Here is a 25,492-nt window from a genome sequence, read left to right on the forward strand (position 1 = left end):
GAGCTATGGTTGATAAATAAGCTGGGAAGGAATGTGTGTGAGTTCAGGGAGGAGAGGCTGACACCATGCTGCCTGTTCTTGTGGCCGGGATCCTGGCTCTGCTGGCTTACCTCTACATTTCATCATGGAGAAAGAGACGTAACATGCCCCCGGGGCCCACGCCGTGGCCCATCATTGGCAATCTGCACCAGATCAACAAGGTGGCGCCATACGACACTTTCACAGAGGTGAGTTGCAGTCGCAGCAGAAGTGCGCAAACTTGGAACATTGCTCCTGCCTTGGGGCGTCTTCTGAATGCAGCGGCCCCTGTGCAAGATAATAAGATCGAACCCTGTATAAAATAGACTGCTGAGCAATCAGTAGCACTTTGGACACCCCCCCCCCCCCCCCAGCATTGGTGGTCAGATGTTGGCTACAACAATACCCCCCTAGCTTTGGTGGTCAGAGGTTGGCTGCAACAATACCCCCCTAGCTTTGGTGGTCAGTGGTTGGCTGCAGCAATACCCCCTTAGCTTTGGTGGTCAGTGGTTGGCTGCAACAATACCCCCCTAGCTTTGGTGGTCAGTGGTTGGCTGCAACAATACCCCCCTAGCTTTGGTGGTCAGTGGTTGGCTGCAACAATACCCCCCCAGCATTGGTGGTCAGATGTTGGCTACAACAATACCCCCCTAGCTTTGGTGGTCAGAGGTTGGCTGCAACAATACCCCCCTAGCTTTGGTGGTCAGTGGTTGGCTGCAGCAATACCCCCTTAGCTTTGGTGGTCAGTGGTTGGCTGCAACAATACCCCCCTAGCTTTGGTGGTCAGTGGTTGGCTGCAACAATACCCCCCTAGCTTTGGTGGTCAGTGGTTGGCTGCAACAATACCCCCCTAGCTTTGGTGGTCAGTGGTTGGCTGCAACAATACCTCCCTAGCTTTGGTGGTCAGTGGTTGACTGAAACAGTACCCCCCCTAGCTTTGGTGGTCAGTGGTTGACTGCAACAGTACCCCCCCTAGCTTTGGTGGTCAGTGGTTGGCTGCAACAATGCCCCCTTAGCTTTGGTGGTCAGTGGTTGGCTGCAACAGTACCCCCCAGCATTGGTGGTCAGTGGTTGGCTGCAACAGTACCCCCCAGCATTGGTGGTCAGTGGTTGGCTGCAACAGTACCCCCCAGCATTGGTGATCAGTGGTTGGCTGCAACAATACCCCCCTAGCTTTTGTGGTCAGTGGTTGGCTGCAACAATACCCCCCTAACATTGGTGGCCGGTGGCTGTAATACCAACTGCCCAGAGGTCCTCAGGGTACACTTCTGTACATGCTCCACGGCACGACATAGGAGGATGGCTGCAAGAAGGGACAGTTGCCTCCTGCTGACTGCAAATGAAGATAATGGTGCAAAAACTGGCATGATCCCTACATGATCTGCACTCCGAATACAACAGTGTAGGAAGCAATGTGGCACAGCAGGGGTTAAGTCAAGCACACAGGGCAGTACTCTGGGCACAGGTGGGTAGGCAGAAATGTGGCAAGGGTTAAGTCCAGCACACAAGGGCAGCACTCCAGGCACAGCAGGGGAGGTGGCAATGTGGCACAGTAAGAGTTAATTCCAGCTCACAGGGCGGCAGTCTGGGCACAGCAGGGTAGGCAACAATGTGGCACTGTAAGGGTTAAATCCAGCACACAGGGCAGTACTCCGGACACAGCAGGTAGGTGGCAATGTGGCACAGCAAGGGTTAAATCCAGCACACAGGGCTGTAATCCAGAGACAGCAGAGAAGGTGGCAATGTGGCACAGCAAGGATTAAATCAAGCACACAGGACGGTACTCCGGGCACAGCAGAGGAGGTGGCAATGTGGTACAGCAAGGGTTAAATTAATCACACAGGGCGTAACTCCGGGCACAGCAGAGGAGGTGGCAATGTGGCACAGCAAGGGTTAAATTAAGCACACAGGGCGTAACTCCGGGCACAGCAGAGGAGGTGGCAATGTGGCACAGCAAGGGTTAAATTAAGCACACAGGGCGGTACTCCGGGCACAGCAGAGGAGGTGGCAATGTGGCACAGCAATGGTCAGATGACTCAGCAGTTGACACCAACCTGTATATACATATACACCCATGTGTGGGTGCACACCTGATTCAACAGAATATAGTCAGACTGCAGACAAGATACAGGAGATGGTCAGAGAGTGCAGACATGGTACAGGAGAGGGTCAGAGACTGCAGACATGATACAGGAGAGGGTCAGAGACTGCAGACATGGTACAGGAGAGGGTCAGAGACTGCAGACATGATACAGGAGATGGTCAGAGATTGCAGACATGATACAGGAGAGGGTCAGAGAGTGCAGACATGATACAGGAGAGGGTCAGAGACTGCAGACACAGGAGAGGGTCAGAAAATGCAGACACAGGAGATGGTCAGAGACTGCAGACATGATACAGGAGAGGGTCAGAGACTGCAGACATGATACAGGAGAGGGTCAGAGAGTGCAGACATGATACAGGAGAGGGTCAGAGAGTGCAGACATGATACAGGAGAGGGTCAGAGACTGCAGACATGATACAGGAGAGGGTCAGAGAGTGCAGACATGATACAGGAGAGGGTCAGAGAGTGCAGACATGATACAGGAGAGGGTCAGAGAGTGCAGACATGATACAGGAGAGGGTCAGAGACTGCAGACATGATACAGGAGAGTTTCAGAGACTGCAGACACAGGAGAGGGTCAGAGACTGCAGACACCTAAACACCTAACAACTAAAAGACAAGCTTTATATAGTTTTCCTTTCCTCCTCAGGTATTGCTTCAAACCCGAGAGAGAGAAAAACTCTTAAAAGCTTTTCTTTATAGTTTAAAGCAAGTTCAGCAAACAGTTTATGCAGTAATAACCCCTAGTATTGGTGCCAGTTTACACAGTAATAACCCCTAGTATTGGTGCCAGTTTACACAGTAATAACCCCTAGTATTGGTGCCAGTTTACGCAGTAATAGCCCTAGTATTGGTGCCAGTTTATGCAGTAATGAAGCCTAGTATTGGTGCCAGTGTATGCAGTAATAAGGCCTAGTATTGATGCCATGATCTCAGCGTGGAGGAGGAAGGGAAGAAGAGACTTGCCAACCACACCGATGAAGGTGTTAAGGCCGGCTGTGACAGTGGTGGTGGTCCTAACACTTTTATCAACTTCATGGGAGGTCTTTATGATTTCCCCGTGGGTCTCCTGATGCGCTACAGTACAGCGCACCTCTCCATCCGAGACTCCTTCCCTCCGCCACACCGTGACAAAACTAAGGGGGAAGGCTGCTACAGCGCACCTCTAAATCCGGGACTCATGCCTCTACAGCAGGGGTGCCCAACCTTTTGAGAAGTAAGGGCCACTTTAACGATTTGGTAACCAGTCGTGGGCCACAATGAGTGGAGCGGGCAGATGACAGGTCCGTGTCCACTCCGCATGTGCAGAGCAGACAGGGACACAGCCCACTCTACTCTATGGGCACTCCAATCTGAACCGCCCAGACAGAAGGGGACGGATCATCCTTCTGTTTTTTTTAAGTGGATCGGACTGGAGATAGGCGCGTGTAAACGGGAACAAGTCCATTTACATCTGCCGCTCTATAGAGGTGAATGGAGGATCCGATTGGGTCCACATAAAATAACAGACACGATTGGATTGATTGTGTGAAAGGGACCTAAGGCTGCTTTCACACGGATACACTGCAGTTTACCTGCTCCTAAACTGACCTCAATCTTCACTTCTTCCTTAGGATTCCTGCAGGTATCGCTGGCGGGTATGGCTGGCGGCTGTTGCTGGCTGTCCCCCAGGGTTGGTACTGCTGGCTGGTACTGCTGGCGGCTACTGCAGATGGCTATTGCTGGCTGGTACTGCTGGTAGGTATTACTGGCTGGTACTGCTGGCTGGTACTGCTGGTGGGTATTACTGGCTGGTACTGCTGGTGGGTACTGTTGGCGGGTATTGCTGATGGGTACTGCTGGTGGGTACTAATGGTGGGTACTGCTATCTGTTACTGCTGGTGGGTACTGTTGTCGGGTACTGCTGGCTGGTACACCAATAGAGATGTGACAGGAGCGGTGTTGGAGGAAGCATGTGGCTGCAGTAGAGAGCGGAGCAGGTGCTTCCTGTATCACTCCTGTTACAGGCGGAGTGCATTTCATATCACTCCGCCTGTGACAGGAGCCGGAACTATACAGGAAGCATCGGCTCCGCTTCCTCTAGTGGCGGCTCCGTTCTTCACAATAATGCTCGGGGATGGCGGGTCAGGATCCCGCATTCTGGGCTTACCGACCCGCCATCCCAGAGCAGGAGGTGGGATCCTGCTGGGGGGGCACAGCATAATGTTGGGGGGCCATGGTCCCCTTTGCCCCCCCTAGTGACGCCACTGTGTAGGTAAGCCTTATTATAGGCTCACCTATAGGTACAAGTCAGAGATGGGGGTTTACAACAACTTTAAGTCAGCTAATTTTGGTACAAATGACCAGAGCTCCTCTTCAATGTCCCGGGCAGTGCACAGACAAAAGGGTACAAATTGCAGAAATACTGGTAAGAAAAATGACATTCTAAAATGTATTGATTTGCTATTAAATAAAAAAAAAGGGTACTAAAGGATATAAACTTTACCATTTGGGCAGTATGCTTTTATCCAGTCGGTTCCCCCCTGCCCCCCCCCCCCCCTTGTGCTTTATTATAGGATGATGGTAGTGAGTGTCACTCTACTTGGCTGTGACCCCGGGGTGTATAAAGGCTCAGAGATACAGGAAAAACCGGATCCGTCAGTTGAGATTCAGAGCTGAATGTCTGACTAGTATGAGACCTCAATCTCCGTCTGAAGAAGGTGAATGGGTAAGGGCCCCTTCGCATCTACACTGGGGGCCCTTATTGTTTCCCTTTAAAAACACACCAAACTGCATTATGTAGATGTTAAGTGGCTACATAGAAAAAAATGGGGTTTCTATTCGAAATGCATTGATATACAGTGAATTTATTTATTTTTTATTGCCGAATAAAGGACACATGTGAATAGGCCTTCAAGGTTACTATGGTGGCTGGCCGTACATGCACAATTTGGTTAATGATTGATCCTTGTTATAATGATCACTGTGCAGCCAATAATGTTCAGGTAGGATGACTGTGCATATTTGAGCCTATGAAGGAGGGAAGGAGTGTTGTAGAGGGGATCCCTTCAATTACTGGTTGGTGTAGAACTGATACCTTACATTGGTGGTCAGCGTAGAATTGGCCCCTTACATTGGTGGAAAGTATAAAAGTGACCCTTCCATTTGTGGCCAGTGTATAAGTGGCCCCTCACATTGATCTTAAGTTTAGAAGTGGCCCCTTCCATTGGTGGTCAGTGTAAGAATGACCCCAATCACTGGTGGCCAGTGTAGAAGTGACCCCAATCACTGGTGGCCAGTGAAGAAGTGACCCTTTACATTGGTGGCCAGTGTAGACGTGTCCCCTTACATTGGTGGCCAGTGTAGAATTGACCCATTACATTGGTGGTCAGTGTAGTAGTGACTCCTTACTTTGGTGGTCAGTGTAGAAGAGACCCCTTACATTGGTGGCCAGTGTAGAAGTGACCCCTTCCATTGGTGGCCAGTGTAGAAGTGACCCCTTCCATTGGTTGCTAGTGTAGAAGTGACCCCTTCCATTGGTTGCTAGTGTAGAAGTGACCCCTTACATTGGTGGCCAGTGTAGAAGTGATCCCTTACAATGGCGGTCAATATAGAAGTGACCCCTTCCATTGGTTGTTAGTGTAGAAGTGACCCCTTACATTGGCAGTCAGTATAAAAGTGACCCCTTCCATTGGTGGTTGATGTAAAAGTGACCCCTTCCATTGGAAGCAAGTGTAAAAGTGACCCCCTAACACTGGTGGCCAGCATAAAAGTGACCCCTGAAATTGGCAGTCAGTAGAAGTGACCCCTTACATTAGCCGTCAGTATAGAAGTGACCCCTTCCATTGTTGGTTGATGTAAAAGTGGCCCCTTCCATTGGAAGCAAGTGTAAAAGTGACCCCCTAACACTGGTGGCCAGCATAAAAGTGACCCCTGACATTGCTAGTTATTATAGGAGTGACCCCTTACATTGATGGTTGATGTAGAAGTGAGCCCTTCCATTGGAGGCCAGTTTAAAAGTGACCCTTCCAATGGAAGCAAGTGTAAATGTGACCCCCTAACACTGGTGGCCAGTATAGAAGTGACCCCTTCCATTGGTGGTCAGTGTAGAGTTAATTTATTCCATTGTTGGTCACTGTAGAAGTAATCCCTTGCATTGGTGACAGGTGTTGAAGTGACCCCTTTTATTAGTGGCAAGTGCAGAAGTGACCCCTTACATTGGTTCCCAGTGTAGAAGTGTCCATTGGAGGCCAGTTCTGGCAGGAGATCACTCCTATCGTTGCTTTCTTCTCAAAGAACCCCTGGGAGACTCTGGAGTAACCCTAGGGTTCCACAAAACTCTGGTTGAGAAAGGTTACTTTGGTGTAGCTTTTGTTAACTTTTTTTTACCCCAGTGGAACCCTTGAAACAATTTGCAGGTCTCAAAGTCCCTGCCAAAACCAAATCATTGGGGGTGAGTGGGAAAAATGCCTCTTCCGTTAGTGATTGGAAGAGTGCCAAACTTACTGACCGCTAAAAAGACCTCGGGTGTCATGCTGCTTGCTCTGCCAGGTGGCGTTACCTCTGAAACTTTGCAGGCACAATCAAATATAAAGTCCATCAGCCACAGCTCAAGGAACCCCAAGAAACATCTGGAGGAACCCTAAGATTTTATGGAACCCTGGTTGGGATTGGTTGCTCTAGTGAATACAGAAAGCACTGCTTTCCAAAAACTTCCCTGAGACTATTCTCCTTTGGGTGTCAATGCTACAAATACCACTGGAATATTTCATCCAATGCACCTTTCTAGTTTACTATAGACGTGTGCAATTCATTATGAATCGAAATTTGGGTGAAATATTCATTATTTGGAGAGTCAAATGTATCTGAATTTCCAAATCATAATAGTAATGAATTCCGACAAATCTGAAATAAATTATAACTAAACAAATTCTTAGAACTGGAATGTTGATAAAGCTTTCCAATTTGAAAATACATTTGAGTTTGAAATGGAAATATTTCTACACATGCGTTTTTCTTTTATCCAATTTTTCTATGTATTTATAGTATATCCTCTTTTTATATACAGTCAGGTCCATAAATATTGGGACATGGACACAATTCTAATCTTTTTGGCTCTATACACCACCACAATGGATTTGAAATAAAAAAAAAACAAGATGTGCTTTACCTGCAGACTATCAGCTTTAATTTGAGGGTATTTACATCCAAATCAGGTTAACAGTGTAGAAATTACAACAGTTTGTATATGTGCCTCCCACTTTTTAAGGGACCAAAAGTAATGGGACAAATGGCTGCTCAGCTGTTCCATGGCCAGGTGTGTGTTATTCCCTCATTATCCCATTTACAAGGAGCAGATAAAAGGTCCAGAGTTCATTTCAAGTGTGCTATTTGCATTTGGAATCGGTTGCTGTCAACTCTCAATATGAGATCTAAAGAGCTGTCACTATCAGTGAAGCAAGCCATCATTAGGCTGAAAAAAAACAAAACAAACCCATCAGAGAGATAGCAAAAACATTAGGTGTGGCCAAATCAACTGTTTGGAACATCCTTAAAAAGAAAGAACGCACCGCTGAGCTCAGCAACACCAAAAGTCCCAGAAGACCACGGAAAACAACTGTGGTGGATGACCAAAGAATTCTTTCCCTGGTGAAGAAAACACCCTTCACAACAGTTGGCCAGATCAAGATCACTCTCCAGGAGGTAGGTGTATGTGTGTCAGATCAAGAACACTCTCCAGGAGGTAGGTGTATGTGTGCCAGATCAAGATCACTCTCCAGGAGGTAGGTGTATGTGTGTCAGATCAAGAATACTCTCTCATTTCAAATCCATTGTGGTGGTGTATAGAGCCAAAAAGATTAGAATTGTGTCGATGTCCCAATATTTTTGGACCTGACTGTATATATGTCTGTTCAATAAAGAGATTAATTTTTAATCATATGGTGTGATAATTGTGATCATCCTCTCTCCATTTGCCCATACAAAGCCCCATCTTTTCCTTAGCCTTCTGTACACAATATTTAGGGGTTTGGGTATAACATCACGGGAATTGTATCAACGTCAATTTAGTTTGGGTACAGCATCGCATGACTGCGCAATTGTCAGTTAAAGTCACGCAGTGCCAAGTTGAAAAAAGTGGCCTGGTCATTAAGAGGGCAAATCCTTCCGGTCTTAAAGTGGTTAGGATGGATTTTGCACAAAACAGAATTGTGAATGTTGTTTTAGGCGCCGCTCAGATGAGATCTGAGATCAGATGAGATGGAACGAGCAGCCGCCAGGTTGCGTTTGTTACTTTCCGGTTTATGAATCCCTCACCGGGGCTTTGCCAGAAAACGCCTTCAATTGGTTCTTTTCTTTTCCTCTTTGTGCCAGCTTGGAGAGAAATACGGGAATGTTTACACCATCTATTTTGGGTGGAAACCAACGGTGGTTCTGTATGGATACGACGCGCTCAAAGAGGCCCTGCTGGGACAGGCGGACGATTTCAGCGGAAGAGCCATCCTTCCTGTGTTTGCACGGGTCGCCAGGAGAAAAGGTAAACAACAATACCAGGCACGGCCAATGGGCTGTAATTACCATATTTTAGTTCCTGGGCTGCAAAACCACAAATCTAGTAGAGGTTTTGGGCCACTACAACTTGTTTGCTTATGTTCCCATTAAGATAAGAGGTAAAGTTTTTGTTAGGTATAGGGATTAAATATTAAGGTGTGTTTAGGGCTAGAGTTAAAGGGGATCAATTGTTAAGGGACAGTATAAGTTTTGTGGAGAGGTTAACCCCTCTATTCCAGCAGGAGCCATGCTTTAAATTGTCCGTTACACCCAAGGCTAGTATGTGAGGCTCTGGATCTTGAGGCACTTGGATTGCTTGCAAAGCACTGACGTCATCGGGGGCTGTCTTACCAGCTTCAACCAGTAGTTGACCATGAGCTGGTTGCTAAGAGCTGGTTTTAGGGCTTGTAAAGGTGTTAGATAATAAGTGTCAGTACAGCAGCTGCTACAAGATGGATCCTCCAGCTACACTATAAGAGATAGCCCTTGAATGGCACCTATGAAGTGTAGGCCAACAGAAGGCTTCTTGTAGGACAAGTCCCTCAGGACATGTTAGACCTGGGACCTGGCTCTTTTGAGTGGAAACCACACTGGAACGCAATACAACCCCTGAGAGTGAAGAACTGGAAAGAGGCTCACCAAGTATGAGAATGGTCTCATGTGAGAACAGGTGACGTGGGATCCCCCAGGGCACCGGGTCTTAGAGCCAGTCAGTACTCACCACCAGGGATCCCTCATGAAACTATCAGGCTTTGCTGCATGCTGATCCCAGGTCACGACCCCAAGGTTCACCCAACTCAACATCACTGACCAAGAGACAGGAAGGCACCAGAAAGTAGATTTAGAAACAGGTAGGTGCACTCAAAGTAACAGTCGAGATGGTGGAGCTGATTGCGGACTCGGTAGACAAGCTATTGATCAGCCAGAGGTCAGTACATAGGAACCAATGGAAGGAAGCAGGCTGGTTAGCAGGAAGGCTCACCAGGAGTTCAGCAGCGGGCTTGTGACAGTGTTGCACAGGCAAAGAGCAGGGAGCTGTGCCAGTTTAAATAGGCTGGGCAGCAGGAGGGAGCCATTTTGATTGGCTTAAGCTCAATAGGTACTGCCTGGTCTGCTACGTGGACATCCAAGAGCTGATGTTGGCCTCCTCTGCTCTCTGAGTGAAGTATATATCTGTGTTTTGTTTCAGGAGTGGTCTTCTCCAATGGACCTCACTGGTTTCAACAAAGAAGGTTCTCCCTGACCACCCTGAGGAGCTTTGGGATGGGAAAGAGGAGCATTGAAGAACGAGTGACTGAAGAGGCCAAGTTTCTGGTGGACTTCTTCAGATCAAAAAATGGTAATGGACTTCTTGATTCACACCCAGGTGTCCAAACACAAGTATCATGTGTATTATAAGACATATCTTTTTTGTCTGCCTTGTATCTCCTACATACATACATACATACATACATACATACATACATACATACATCGGACCTATCTGATTTTGCCAATTTCTGACCCACCTTACTGTAGGAACATATGACTTATTTGGCACACTTAACTGAAGAGACACCTCAAACTCTTAACTGTTGGAACTCCTGACTTACCTGGCCCATTTGGCTCAAGAGAACCCTAACCCACTTGACTGTAGAAACACCTGACTCATATGACCCACTTAATTTAAGAGAGACTTGACCCCCTTGACTGTAGGAAACACCTGAGTTACGCGGCCCACTTGACTCAAATGACACCACCTCACCAACTTGATTGTAGGAACACCTGACTCACTTGGACTACCTGACTCAAAATATACTTCATCCACTTGACTGTAGGAACATCTGACTCATCTGGCCCACTTGACTCAAGAGACACCCCACCCATTTGACTGTAGGAACACCTGACTCATCTGGCCCACTTGACTCAAGAGACACCCCACCCATTTGACTGTAGGAACACCTGACTCATTTGGACCACCTGACCTAAGATATACCTCATCCACTTGACCATTTAAATGTAGGAATACCTGACTCCCATGGCACACTTGGCTCAAGAGACTCCTCACCAACTTGACTGTAGGCATCACCTGAATTTCATTGCCCACTTTAATGAAGAGATACCTTCTCCATTTACCTGTAGGAACACCTGAATCAAGATACACCTCACCCACTTGACTGTAGAAATACCTGACTTACTTGGTCCTCTAGACTCAAGGGACACCTGACTGCTTGACCTGTTGACTCATATGAGGAGGACAGTTGTCCTGCAACTAATGTTTGAAGGAGTTACAAGGACGACCATGGAGGTATACTATACACAAAGGATGGACTGATAAAGTCTGAGGTAAAGAAATAATGGGGGTGTTATCTATACCAGCTGCCCTGAAGTTAGTTTTCTTTTTCCAACCTGTGCTAGAAACTTGACAAGGGTTACCATTAATTCAGAGACCATTTCCCTTTATGACCTTATTTTATGTTGTCCTTTACTAGGAAAACCTTTCAACCCGGGCCCTGAGCTTACCGCTGCCGTGTCCAACGTTATCTGCTCCATTGTGTTTGGAGATCGCTTTGATACAGAAGACAAGACTTTCCAGACCTTGCACAATATGATCCTTGAAAATCTAACCTTCTTGGGCACACGGGGCTTCCAGGTGAGCTGGAGCAGTAAATCCTAAATGGATGACATTCAGTTTGGTCTGTGTACTGTGCATGGTAAAGCATTGCCATTTTTTGATGGTAACAATGGTGGACCATACCTGTACTGGGTTCAAAATGGCCACTTTTAGTCTGTTGGAAGACCATATGAAAGGGTTAGAGTTGTCACTCTATAGCACAGGTGTCAAACACAAGGCCCGCGAGCCGAATCCGGACCTCCAGGCCATTTTATGTGCCCCTCACACCTCTATTGTAGCTGCAGGAGAGCTCCAGTCCTCCTCCAGACCTTATACTTTCTGCTTTCCAGCAATGCCTCCAGCATCTTCCCAGCAGCACCACAAGGTAAGAGAGGTGCACTGTGATGTAAGGGAGGGTGGGGGACTCAACTTCTGATGGTGGAGAGGCTCTTGACGTCTTATGTAAGGGTAGGGGGTGCTCTTGACATCTAGTCTTACAGATACAACCGGCCCTTTTGAGGGCAATCATAATGCTGATGCGGCCCGCAATTAAATTGAGTTTGACACCCCTGCTCTATAGCATAAGTTTACCATATGTCCCCGTTTTCAGGTGTGTGTCCCTGGGAAACATCAGTGTAGCCCACCGGTGTAGCATATACATTGTACTACACAAGTGCCAACCCATTAGTCCCGCTGCAGGGGCGCCAACCCAAAGTGCAGCTACTGGAGCCATTTGCACTTTTTAGTTCTTGGTATTTTCAGGGCACTCAGCGGACTCCTCTAGCTCAGCAGGGGATCGCTCCATTGATTCCCGCTGAGCAGGCGGATGACAGGTCTATCTTCGCTCACTGTGCAGAGAGGGATCTGACAGAGGATTGCACTCCTCTATGGGGAGATCGGATTAAAACAGACAGCATGTCCGTTTTCATCCGATCCGACCCGCTGGACGGAAGGCGAACGTATCGCCATCCGTCTGATTTTAGCGGATCTTGTCAGATCGGATGGCAGACGGGTGTCAGCCATAGAGGAGAATGGGTGGCCTGATAGGTCCACCTAAAAAAAACAGGCGGACCTGATCGGTTTTGAATTGGGCCTTAAATTCTATTTGTCTTTATACTTTGAATATCTGACCAATTGTCGGAGGATGTTAAAAATGGGGGCGTGATTTTGTGGGTGTGGCTTCAAATGAGGGTGGGATTTTAGGGTTTGTGGTTGAAAGTGGGCATGATCTGTAGGGTGTCTATTGGTGTTTTTGACACAACAGAGCAAACTAAATGTCCTTCAGTCGGGTTTTACACCAATGTTAAAGGTTTAATGAAATGGAAACTATACCGCATGCAGGGCCGGTGCTACCATTAGGTAAACTAGGCAGCCGCCTAGGGCGCACTGCTGCCTAGGGAGCAGCCACAGCTAGGGGGAGACTCTGGAGACCCTAATGTAAGTGGGGCGATAGGGACCCTTATGTAAAGGGAAGATTTGGGGGATTCTAATGAAATTGGGTTCTCTGTTGTAAGGGGGAACTCAGATGTAAGGGGGGGGGGGCTTTGGGAACCCTAATGTAAGGGGTAAAAGGGGTTCAGGCCTAAAGCTGTGTAAGAGGCCCCAAAATTTCAGCAAGTAGCTGGTCTTGCCTAGGGCGCAAAAGAGTCTAGCACCGGCCCTGACTGCATGCTAGTTTCGAGTTGTTGCAAGAAAATCTGAAGCTTCAAATCTGTCTTCTATTTCCATTTCCCAGCTCTACAACGCCTTCCCAGAAATTCTAAGGTGGCTTCCAGGTCAACACAACAAGATCTTCTTGAATGGCACCATGCTGCAGGAATTCCTGGGCAACCTCATCAAAAATCACGTCAAAACCCGAGACCCCAACTGCCCACGAGACTTTGTGGACTCTTTCCTAAATAAAATAGATGAGGTAAAACCCAAAAAAACAGCTCTTTTGTTGGTGGGAGACAAAATGTTCTTCATAGGGGGCTTCAACCTAGTGCATTGGGCTTATAAACTCTACTCTGAAGACCAGTGTGTACAGCTGCCACTATCAAAGCTTTGAGCAGCTTTTATCAATCCGCTGGACCTCCAGCCTTTCCCTTCTTGCACGGTTGTACTGGCTCTTCTCCTGGACTGGAATGGCACAGCGCCACCCACTGAACGGAGGCCAGGTTGCACCTGCCTGCATACTGAAATTACGTTCTCTGATTTCGCTGCACACTGTGAGCTACTAGCAATGTGCATTGTAATCTGAAGCAAGACTGGAGGACCTCCATCACCTAGCCCTTTCCTCCCCAGTCTGATTGACCCTGGCCCACCTCTTTCATTCATTGGATTTTAGTTCTCATGGAGGCTTGGCATCACATGTGGGTGTTACCTAGGGTCTTTATGCAAATACAGCCTGCCTAGAAACCCCCACTCCTCCAGACTGACACCCACACCATCAAGGCATTTTGATATTTCCATAAATCCCCCCAAAATCCAGCCTACTGCTTGCATCATGACTGAGGGCTCTTGAGAGGAGTACTGAGGCCGGGTGCTGTGATGTTTTCAGGAAGCAAGGTACAGCACCCTACCGGCCACTTCCACCAGCCATGATCTGCTTGCATTGCATAGAGAGGCACAGAGACCCAGTGGTTACATCATTGGGTCTAAAATAAGGTACCAAAAGGAAATTAATTGAATCCAATTTAAAAAATGTGTGAATCTTGGGTGAAAACATTCATAAATAGACCCCTTTTTATCTCTATTCTCCACACCAGACCAAGAAAATATGGGGTTAAATCCCCTTTAAACAGACTGTGATGCTGGTAGGCGGGGCTTGTGATTATATGCTCACTGTGATTGGCATGCAGTGATGACATAATTGACAACCCCCCCTCCCAGTCGTTGGTACTGGACACTGAGCTATCCAGTACATCACTGTTTTGGGGGCACAGGTGGATTGCGCCCGCAGAACAACAAAGCGGCGCATATATGCAGCGGCGTGGTGTTAAGGCCCACCTCTGTGCCGCCCCATGCATGTTATGCTGTCAGGAAGAGGTTAAATATGGCCAGTTGGGTCTCACACTATTCTGTTGTTTCCCTTCTCCCCCCTTCAGGAAGCTGATAACCCGGGGTCCCATTTTACCATAGAGAGCCTGACAATGACCACCTTCAACCTTTTCATTGCCGGGACCGGCACCACATCCTCCACCCTCCGATGGCTGCTGAAATTTATGATGGAGTATCCCGAAATCCAAAGTAAGGATTATATTCATATTTCTGATAGAGAGTCGAATAAAAAATGTTGGTGTTCACCATATGTGTTTGCAAACCCAGATATTATCGTGTAAAGGTAGCAGTGACATCATCACTGTGCTGTACATAGCCTGTGCAGAGAGCAGAGCCATGGGAGTCCAAAAGCTCCACCCAGTACAGGCTGACTACATAAAATTACAGCCACACTCTACTAAGAGAGAGAGCTGAGATGTGGGAGGTGGCCAAGCACACTCCACCCACTACAGGCTGCCTCCAGAAAATTACAAGAGGGGGCGGAGACAAGACCAGTTATCTTGAACAATGAGAGGGTGCAAAGCTGTGGGATGGGCCCAGCAGACTCCACCCACTACAGGCTGCCTGCAGAAAATTTGAGGAGGGGGTGGAGACAAGACCAGTCACCCTGTACAAGGAGAGAGAGCAGAACTGTGGGAGTGGTCCAGCAGACTCCACCCACTACAGGCTGCCTGCAGAAAATTAAAGGAGGGGGTGGAGACAAGACCAGTCACCCTGCACAAGGAGAGAGAGCAGAGCTGTGGGAGTGGCCCTGCAGAAATATACAGGAGGGGGCTGAGACAAGACCAGTCACCCTGTACAAGGGGAGAGAGAGCAGCAGTGAGCAGCGGTCTTTATTACAGGAAGCTCCTACACAGAGAGATTAGATCCACTTTATTGTGCAGTTGGTTTGCACCAATCAGAGAATGGGAAAGGGGGGGGGTCTCCCAGTGGTGGTGATATGACATGTGTGGGGGGGGGGGGGGTCTCCCGGGGGTAGTGATCTGACATATGTGTGGCTTCTTTTGCAGAGAAAGTTCAGGCTGAGATTGATAACGTTATCGGCACGGAGAAATGTCCATCCCTGGAGCACCGCGTTTCCTTACCGTACACGGACGCCGTGATTCACGAGGCGGAAAGATACGCCAGTGTAGTGCCAAACGGTCTGCCGCACGCCGCTCTGCGGGACATCAAGTTTAGAGGCTACACTATACCAAAGGTACATAAATACAACCTTTAGCCCCCATTCACACTAGGGCGACTCACGAGGCGACTTGTGTCGCCCCAGGTCGCCCCAGGTCGCTTGACATGACCAAACCAATGTAAATGAATCAGTGCCGTCTTAATTGCCGCTATTAAGGTCGCTCCGACTTCAGAAAAGGGTCCTGTACTACTTTCAGGCGACCAGTGATCCGACCTGTCCCATATACTTCAATGGGAGTCGCCTCCTTATCTTAATTGAAGCGACCTGTAATCCGACTTGTCATCCGACTTTGCTAAAAAATGGTAGTGAACAAGAAAAGAGCATAATTTTCTTGCAGGCATTAGCGGTCATTTTTTTAGGCAGGCATGTCATTTTTTGGATTTCGTTTCTGGGGGGTCTAAAAAGTGTCCCTGTCAAGTTTCAGCTCTGTAGCATGTCCAGAACCCCTAAAAAAAAATCATTTTTCTTTTAATTTTTTGTAGTGTCTTTACCAGCTGTCTTTTATTCTTGCTGGCATTCATGAGTGGTCATTTTTTTAGGCAGGCATGTCATTTTTTGGATTTCTTTTCTGGGGGGTCTAAAAAGTGTCTCTGTCAAGTTTCAGCTCTGTAGCATGTCCAGAACCCCTAAAAAAAAATAATTTTTCTTTTAATTTTTTGTAGTGTCTTACCAGCTGTCTTTTTTTCTTGCAGGCATTTAGCGGGCATTTTTTTTAGGCAGGCATGTCATTTTTTGGATTTCGTTTCTGGGGGGTCTAAAAAGTGTCCCTGTCAAGTTTCAGCTCTGTAGCATGTCCAGAACCCCTAAAAAAAAACATTTTTCTTTTAATTTTTTGTAGTGTTTTACCAGCTGTCTTTTATTCTTGCAGGCATTTAGCGGGCATTTTTTTAGGCAGGCATGTCATTTTTTTGTATTTAGTGTCTGGGGGGTCTAAAAAGTGTACCTGTCAATTTTCAGCTCTGTAGCATGTCCAGAACCCCTAAAAAACATCATTTTTACTATATTTTCAGGGATACGGCTTCTCTGCGGCTGGCTTTTTTTCTTGCAGGCATTTAGCGGGCATTTTTTTAGGCAGGCATGTCATTTTCTGGATTTAGTGTCTGGGGGGTCAAAAAAGTGTCCCTGTCAAGTTTCAGCTATGTAGCATGTCCAGAACCCCTAAAAAAAATCATTTTTCTTTTAATTTTTTGTAGTGTTTTACCAGCTGTCTTTTATTCTTGCAGGCATTTAGCGGGCATTTTTTTAGGCAGGCATGTCATTTTTTTGTATTTAGTGTCTGGGGGGTCTAAAAAGTGTACCTGTCAATTTTCAGCTCTGTAGCATGTCCAGAACCCCTAAAAAACAGCATTTTTACTATATTTTCAGGGATACGGCTTCTCTGCGGCTGGCTTTTTTTCTTGCAGGCATTTAGCGGGCATTTTTTTAGGCAGGCATATCATTTTCTGGATTTAGTGTCTGGGGGGTCAAAAAAGTGTCCCTGTCAAGTTTCAGCTATGTAGCATGTCCAGAACCCCTAAAAAAAAATCATTTTTCTTATAATTTTTTGTAGTGTCTTACCAGCTGTCTTTTTTTCTTGCAGGCATTTAGCGGGCATTTTTTTAGGCAGGCATGTCATTTTTTTGTATTTAGTGTCTGGGGGGTCTAAGTGTACCTGTCAATTTTCAGCTCTGTGATTGGCCAAATAAAAAGTTGCCTCGCGATTAGGTCGCGTCAAAGTCGCGCTAAGTCGCGCTAAGTCGCGCCAAAGTCGCGTCAAAGTCGCGCCAAAGTCGCGTCAAAATCGCGTCAAAGTCGCGCTGGAAGCGACGCTACTTTAGTGGTAGCGGCAGTGTGAACCAGCACTTAGTCTACCCTGATCTTCACTACTCTAAACATAATAAAAACATATTTACATATATACAAAATAAATAAAAATATATATAAAGAAAAATAGCTTACATCAGCATATAAACAAAAAAATGCTTTTTGGCAAATAAAAAAAAAAAAAAAAAAAACCATAAAGAAAACGAAATATACCAACCAAGACACATTTTCATATTAGCATGGTTCAACTCAACAAAGCCCTAAACTCCCCCTAAACACCCCCTCAGGCTAAGAAACGATTACACATTTATCCCATGCATGCAGCCTTTTTCCAAAAATCCGATCTTATAAAAAAAAATCTAGGGGACGTGAAAGGACAGAAAGAAAAGTCGCACACCCAGAGACTGACAGCAGCTACGGGGACCTGACATTACTCCACGCCATTGTCTAGGCTCCCGACGGCCACTTGTCCTTCTCAAGACCCCGAATCTTCCCAACCTCACCCAGAATGTTGTGCACAACCACCTTGACAGGAAGGACTTTTTTCCGAGTGGAAACCTGACACCATGCATTCCACGTGAAGTAACGGACTACTAAACTTAACTAGAAAAAGTGTCTCAAAATCAAAATCCCAATGTGTCTCAAAAGACCCGTACGACCACTCCGCATAACTCAGTGCAATGCACAGCATGAAGCAGATATCCTACAGAATGACCTGGACAAAATTACGGAGTGGGCAACGACATGGCAAATGAGGTTTAACGTGGAGAAGTGTAAGGTTTTGCACTTGGGGACTAAAAACATAAAAACACAATACACATTAGGAGGGGAACCCTTGGGGGAATCAAAAATGGAGAAAGATCTGGGAGTCTTGGTTGATGATAGATTAGGCAACAGCATGCAATGTCAAGCGGCAGCTTCCAAAGCGAACAGAATATTAGCATGCATAAAGAAAGGGATGTATTACAGAGATAAGACTATAATCCTTCCACTTTATAAAACTCTGGTCCGACCGCATCTGGAGTATTCTGTCCAGTTCTGGTCGCCAGTCCTCAGGAGGGATGTGTTGGAGCTGGAGAAAGTCCAGAGAAGGGCAACTAAACTGATTAGGGGGTTGGAGGACCTTAACTATGAAGAGCGGCTGCAATCGCTCGAATTTATTTTCTCTGGAGAAGAGACGACTGAGAGGGGACATGATAGCAATTTATAAATATCTTAATGGGGATCTCAGCTTAGAAAAAAAGCTGTTCATTCGAAGGAATTGCATGAGGACTCGAGGACATACAATGCGATTAGAGGAGAAGCGTTTTAACCTCAGGCAACGAGGAGGGTTCTTTACTGTTAGGGCTACAAGATTGTGGAATTGTCTACCACAAGAGGTGGTTTCTGCGGGTAGCATGGTGACTTTCAAAAGACTCTTAGACTTACATCTCAAGGATCAGGAGATTAAGGGCTATGTTAGATGATTACAGTCACACACACCTACACAGGTTGAACTGGATGGACTATTGTCTTTATTCAACCTCACCTACTATGTAACTATGTAACTCAAGTGGGAAAGGAAAGGGATACCCAGAGCCCCACCCACCCACCCTTAAACTTTCTAATTTGTAGGAGCACTGAAGCAAGAAATTGTTCATAGTCTCCTCCACACCGCCACACTCCACTCTTGGACAACCACGGCTCTCGGCAGAGCGACGCTTCATGTTGCCCTTCACATAGAGTCTGCCATAAAATGAGAGCCAGGCCAAATCCCAACACTTTAAAGGGATTCTCTCCAGATTAATCAAACGCAGACCCTCTCTCATAACAGGACCTGAACGATCCCTCAAGGCCAGTGGCTCGCTAAAGGCAGATTCAACAAAACGCTTCTCCAGGGCCTTCCTAGGAAGATATTTAATTTCCTCCGCCGTCACTCGCCACTGTCAAAGCGTTTTCAGGCATGGCGCAACGTAAGCCGACAGCTAATTATGTCGGACCCTCAGGCTTTTTACTGGCCCACCATTCTCCCAGCTTCGCAAGAAAAGGCCTAAACCAGGACTGAAAAATACCAACCCACCCAGGCGGTTCCTCTGCCAGCATGTTACCAAAATTATGTTTAAAAATGATCAGAGAAAAAAATACCACCGGGTTGACCATACCTAGGCCACCCATCTGCCTGGGAAGGTAGGTTACAGACCTCTTGATGAGGTTGTTTGTTCCCCCATAACAGTTTGAAGAAACAGGTGTAGATATTTGCATAGAGAGACACTGGCAAATCACAGACAAAGCTGACATACAGAAATACCGGGATCAGGTAGGTTTTAATCGGATCAATTTTTTCTCTGTAAGAGTTTCCATTCCTTCCAGCTGGCAACCTTGGCATCGGCATCTTGTAGCCTGCTTTCCCAAATTTGCAAGGCCATAATCGCCGGGACCAAATTTGATGCCTAAAACTTTATTCGTGCCAGGGCTCTGGGAAGGTGTTCAGAAGCTCGAAGCTATCACCTTCCTCTCCCATCCAGAAAACTTCACTCTTATCCTGATTGATCCTTGGAGCAGTATGCTGAGGGATCCGGCTCATCACCGAGACCACCTCCTCCTCCGCTTCCTCTGTCCCAGAGTTGAAAATGGACACGTCTTTAGCATAGTTCACAACCCTCAAAGGGGGCTCACCAGGAATGCACAAAAGCACTCCGCACAATGGTCCGCTCTCTAAACTCCTGATGAAGGGATCAATTGCGAACACGTATAGCAGAGGACTCAATGGACACCCCAGATGCACACCCAGGCCAACCTCAAAGGGCTGTATGATCCAACCATTCACAAGCATCAAGCTTTCAGCTCCTCCTCTGTACAAAGTCTTTAGCCAATCGATAAAGTCCCCTCCAGGCCATACTTGCCAAGTATATAAATGTATATTAATAATAGTGTGTGACTGTGGGGGAGGGGACATTAGAGTGTAAGTTCCTCTGGTACAGAGACTGCTGAGACTGGCTCAGTGATCTCTGTACAGCACTGCGGTATATGTCAGAGCTATACAAATAAAACCAATCCATGTTTTCTCAGGACACGCAGATCATCACATTCTTGCACTCTGCTCTGTACGATAAGAAATATTGGGATAAACCTGAAGAGTTCAATCCTGATCGTTTCCTGGATGAAAATGGCAAGTTTGTGAAGAATGAGGCCCACATTTCATTCGGGGCAGGTAGGTAGAAGCCGGATCAGAGATCAATCTACTGAATTTCTTTGTACTGATATATGTCTCGTGTGTTTATTGGTATCTCTTTGTACACAATGTAACATACTGTATGTGTCATTTAATTAAAGCTGAACTCCAGGCAGATATAAAAGACAGAAATGAATGGAACTCTGAAATCATTGCGGCCCCATTCACACCTAGCGGTTTAGAATCATGGGCAGATTCAGTGCAATTGTGCTGCAATTCCAAATTGCACAGAAACTGTCTGCGTGTATTTGGGTGCCATTCCTTTTTTTAATGGCACCCCAAATGCAGTGGCGTCAATTGTGCCAAAACACTTGCGACAATAAAGATGCATGGGCTTCTTTTGCCTGGCAAACATGTTTAGGGAAGCCTTTTTAAGTGTAAACCACAAAATAAATCACGAGCGGAAATGACCATTCCCACTACACGAGATGTGAACGGGGCTAATACATCCCTAAAGAGGTACTTCAGCCCAGGTCCTGGTAGAGCACTTCAGTACATGTGTATAGGAAAATCCTGCACGTGTGCAGATGTATGGGGAGCCCTGCACGTGCGCAGATGTATATGGAGCCCTGCACGTGCTCAGATGTATGGGGAGCCCTGCACGTTCTCAGATGTATGGGGAGCCCTGCACATGCACAGATGTATGGGGAGCCCTGCACATGCACAGATGTATGGGGAGCCCTGCACATGCACAGATGTATGGGGAGCCCTGCACATGCACAGATGTATGGGGAACCCTGTTTGTGCGCAGATGTATTGTATGAGGAACCCTGCACATGCATGGATGTATGGGGAGCCCTGCATGTGTGCAGATGTTTTGAAAATATTGCACGTGTGCAGATGTATATAGGGAGTCCTGCACGTGTGAAGATGCATGTGGAGCCCTGCATGTGTGCAGGTGTATTTGGAACTCTGCATGTGCGCAAATGTATGGGAAGTGTGCAGATGTATTTAGGGAGTCCTGCACGTGCGCTGATGTATGGGGAGCCCTGCACGTGCGCAGATGTATGGGGAGCCCTGCACGTGCGCAGATGTATGGGGAACCCTGCATGTGCGCAGATGTATGGGGAACCCTGCATGTGCGCAGATGTATGGGGAACCCTGCATGTGCGCAGAAGTATGGGGAGCTCTACACATGTGCAGATGTTTGGGGAACCTTGCACATGTGCAGATGTATGGGGAGCTCTGTACCTGCACAGATGTATGGGGAACCCTGCACGGGCACAGATGTATGGGGAACCCTGCACGGGCACAAATGTATGAGAAACACCACTCAGGCGCAGGTGTAAGGGGAAACCCATATGTGCACAGATGTACAAGGAAACAGGACCCAAAGATCTATAGTACATCTGCGCACAAACAGAATCCAGAAGGAAGGGGGGCAAAATTGCAGAAATGTAAGAGAAGATTGGGTTTAAGCCTGGTACGCACAAGTTTTTTTTTTTTGTACAAAAACTGACCGTTCCGGTTGGAGCTGCTGTACTAACAATCCAATTTTAGTACAGCGATCTACCCTGTTATTCTATTGTGTTCTGACAAGGGGACGTCCCCCCCCAACGATTGGCTTCTGTCGGACCGGCTTCCATACACACAGGCTGAATGTTTGACAGTTTTTATTCCCCCTGTGTGTACTAGGCTTTAGAGCGAAGGTCCGCTTTACATGAATTTTTCTAATGTAAGAGTAAAAGTGAATTTGACTCCAGCAGTCACTGTACAGCAAAGCTCAGACTGGGAGAGAAAGAGACAGCATAAGAAGCCAGTCAGATGTATTGCTCTTCTTATTTACTAAGAAAGGATAAGCTGATAGGAGAAAGCAGAGTGACAGAGAGATGACCTTACCAGTCTGCTTCTTCTCCTTTCACTGTCCAATCACAGGCTGGGGGAGGGACAAGATCTGTAAGTGTTACTGAACTGCAGAGGAAAATCAAGCCTCCTGACAGACAGGCCTGTGCTATGTGGCAGAGCTGTGCAAATCGGAGAACTGGGCGGGCAGAAATACAAATCAATTGGCTGACCCTTATATTAATTGTATGTGCGCAGGGAGGTGTTTGCATGGAGTTCAGCTTTAGTTTTAGCTATTTAAAAATATTTCATACATAAAAACATTCTATATGTGTAAGAGGAAGTACGAAGGTGCGAGTCCTGAGACAGTAACGTTGTATATGTGTAAGAGGAAGTACGAAGGTGCGAGTCCCGAGACAGTAAAGTTGTATCTGTGTAAGAGGAAGTACGATGGTGCGAGTTCTGAGACAGTAACGTATCTGTGTAAGAGGAAGTACGATGGTGCAAGTCCTGAGACAGTAACGTTGTATCTGTGTAAGGGGAAGTACGATGGTGCGAGTCCTGAGACAGTAACGTATCTGTGTAAGAGGAAGTACGATGGTGCGAGTCCTGAGACAGTAACGTATCTGTGTAAGAGGAAGTATGATGGAGCGAGTCCTGAGACAGTAACGTATCTGTGTAAGAGGAAGTACGATGGTGCGAGTCCTGAGACAGTAACGTTGTATCTGTGTAAGAGGAAGTACGATGGTGCAAGTCCTGAGACAGTAACGTATCTGTGTAAGAGGAGGTACGATGGTGCGAGTCCTGAGACAGTAACGTATCTGTGTAAGAGGAAGTACGATGGTGTGAGTCCCGAGACAGTAACGTTGTATCTGTGTAAGAGGAAGTACGATGATGCGAGTCCTCAGACAGTAACATTGTATCTGTGTAAGAGGAAGTACGAAGGAAGTACGAAGGTGCGAGTCCTGAGACAGTAACGTTGTATATGTGTAAGAGGAAGTACGATGGTCTGAGTCCTGAGACAGTAACGTTGTATCTGTGTAAGAGGAAGTACGAAGGTGCGAGTCCTGAGACAGTAACGTTGTATCTGTGTAAGAGGAAGTACGATGGTGCGAGTCCTGAGACATTAACATTGTATCTGTGTAAGAGGAAGTACAATGGTGCGAGTCCTGAGACAGTAACATTGTATCTGTGTAAGAGGAAGTACGATGGTGCGAGTCCTGAGACAGTAACGTTGTATCTGTGTAAGAGGAAGTACGATGGTGCGAGTCCTGAGACAGTAACATTGTATCTGTGTAAGAGGAAGTACGATGGTGCGAGTCCTGAGACAGTAACATTGTATCTCTGTAAGAGGAAGTACAATAGTGCGAGTCCTGAGACAGTAACGTATCTGTGTAAGAGGAAGTACGAAGGTGCGAGTCCTGAGACAGTAACATTGTATCTGTGTAAGAGGAAGTACGATGGTGCGAGTCCCGAGACAGTAACGTTGCTGGTGTTTCCAATTCACAAATTTACTTTTTTTGCCCTGTGTATGCGATTAACCTCTTCCCCTCCCCCCATCTCCAGGGAAAAGGGCGTGCATCGGAGAGGCTTTGGCCAAGACGGAGATCTTCATCTTTTTCATCAGCTTCCTCCAGAAGTTCAACTTGGAATTTCCTCCCGGCGAAAAGGGGCCCATCAGACTGATCGAGGGCGGGACGCGGGACCCTAAACCTTTCACCATGTGTGCCCAAAGCAGGATTTAATAAAGCAGCACTCTTGATTGGCTGGCTGGAGGCTGTGTGGAACACAATCTGTTATGAGATGGGTAATGGGATGGATGTATTATGGGATGGATTATGGGATGGATGGATTATGGGATGGATGGTGTGACTGGAGTCATTTTGGTTGGGGGGCCCGTGGAACCCAGTTTACATTAGAGAGGTTGGAAAATCCCTCTCTCAGCTCCCTAGGCCCCTCTTATGTGTAAGTCACCCTGTGTCTATTAGGGGCACAGGGTGACCAGGAAAATGATGGACAACTACTTAATGGACACTGAGAATATGGTTTGGATTACTTCAAATGGGACTATTCCTGGTTTGTTTGATTCTGAACATGTTCATTGAAAGAGCTGGTCACATTGGCCTCTGTTCCATGTTCTTCACTGTAGGAGACGGACAGTCTGTTACTGGTGGTCTCCTGCTATTATCTGTGTATTAAGGTGTGATGTGTTTACACTTACAATAATGTGTATTGTATTTCATGAGTTCGATGACGGCAAGTCTGCTAGTTAATTAGCTCAAGTTAATTAAATTACTGTCATCTAATAGTTGCTAGTGGGAAAGAAGAATACTGTTTGTGTTGGTTGTTCCTTAGATATGTTATTTTATATTTCTGTACACAATTTCATCTGCATAGGATGATGTAATCAGGCACCTGACCTGGTGGGGTATATATTTGGTGTGAGTTTGTTCAATAAATTTTCCAGATTTTATACAAGCTATTCTCGGCTAGTTTTGTATGGGGGCGGCTAGAATATCTGATATCTATGTTCACGCCGGAAGCACACAAGTACATTGTGGGGTCTCGGTTCCATTACAGATGGATTATGGGATGTATGTATGGATGTATTATTGGATGTATTATGGGATGGATAGATTATGGGATGTATTATGGGATGGATAGATTATGGGATTATTATGGGATGGATTGATTATGGAATGTATTATGGGATGAATGGATTATGGGATGGATTATGAGATGGATGTATTATGGGATGGATGGATTATGGGATGTATAATGGGATGGATGGATTATGGGATGTATTGTAGGATGGATGGATTATGGGATGTATTATGGGATGGATGGATTATGGGATGAATGGATGGAAAGTGTGTGTCTGCACTTTGACTACTCTGTGCTTCAGATTGATCTTGGCTATGGCTCAGACGAACTACACATTTCATTGGCTGCTGCTACTACTGAATATGACAGCTAGCATTTGATTGGCTGGTGTGGGTTATGGCTTCATTTTTGTTTTGCTTTTTTTATAAAGTGGGTCCTTCAGTGACCTTGATATATAATGTACACCCCTTGTGCTGGCCTCAAGTCTGGGCTGAAATGTTTTTTACTCAGGAGGTGTTCTCACAATATCCTTTATAATGTTCATGTTTTTAATCTATTTTGTAATAAACGGATCAATACCTACCGAGTGTATCACTAGTTTTTTTTTTCATAGATTTGATATTGGTT

The 25,492-nt window shown here is 46.5% G+C and overlaps 1 protein-coding gene across 2 annotated transcripts; it reads left to right on the top strand.

The window, feature by feature from the left end:
- On the top strand, nucleotides 1-25,284 carry LOC309567287 (cytochrome P450 2H2-like). Of its 2 annotated transcripts, XR_014225931.1 has the most exons (10): nucleotides 1-227; nucleotides 8,474-8,636; nucleotides 9,840-9,989; nucleotides 11,122-11,282; nucleotides 12,979-13,155; nucleotides 14,330-14,471; nucleotides 15,293-15,480; nucleotides 20,317-20,458; nucleotides 23,828-24,068; nucleotides 24,898-25,284. XR_014225931.1 is itself a non-coding variant. In XM_082272689.1 (9 exons), exons 1-9 carry the CDS (start codon nucleotides 66-68, stop codon nucleotides 24,004-24,006), a joined length of 1,464 nt encoding a protein of 487 aa, XP_082128815.1. In that variant the 5' UTR covers nucleotides 1-65; the 3' UTR covers nucleotides 24,007-24,095. The 2 variants fall into 2 exon arrangements, 1 of the variants encoding a protein (XP_082128815.1); XM_082272689.1 differs by lacking the exon at nucleotides 24,898-25,284 and having other exon boundaries at nucleotides 23,828-24,095.
- Nucleotides 25,285-25,492: the final 208 nt, after the last annotated feature.

Source organism: Pelophylax lessonae, assembly GCF_965119305.1.
Source record: "Pelophylax lessonae genome assembly, chromosome: 11".
NCBI classification, from domain to species: Eukaryota; Metazoa; Chordata; class Amphibia; order Anura; family Ranidae; genus Pelophylax; species Pelophylax lessonae.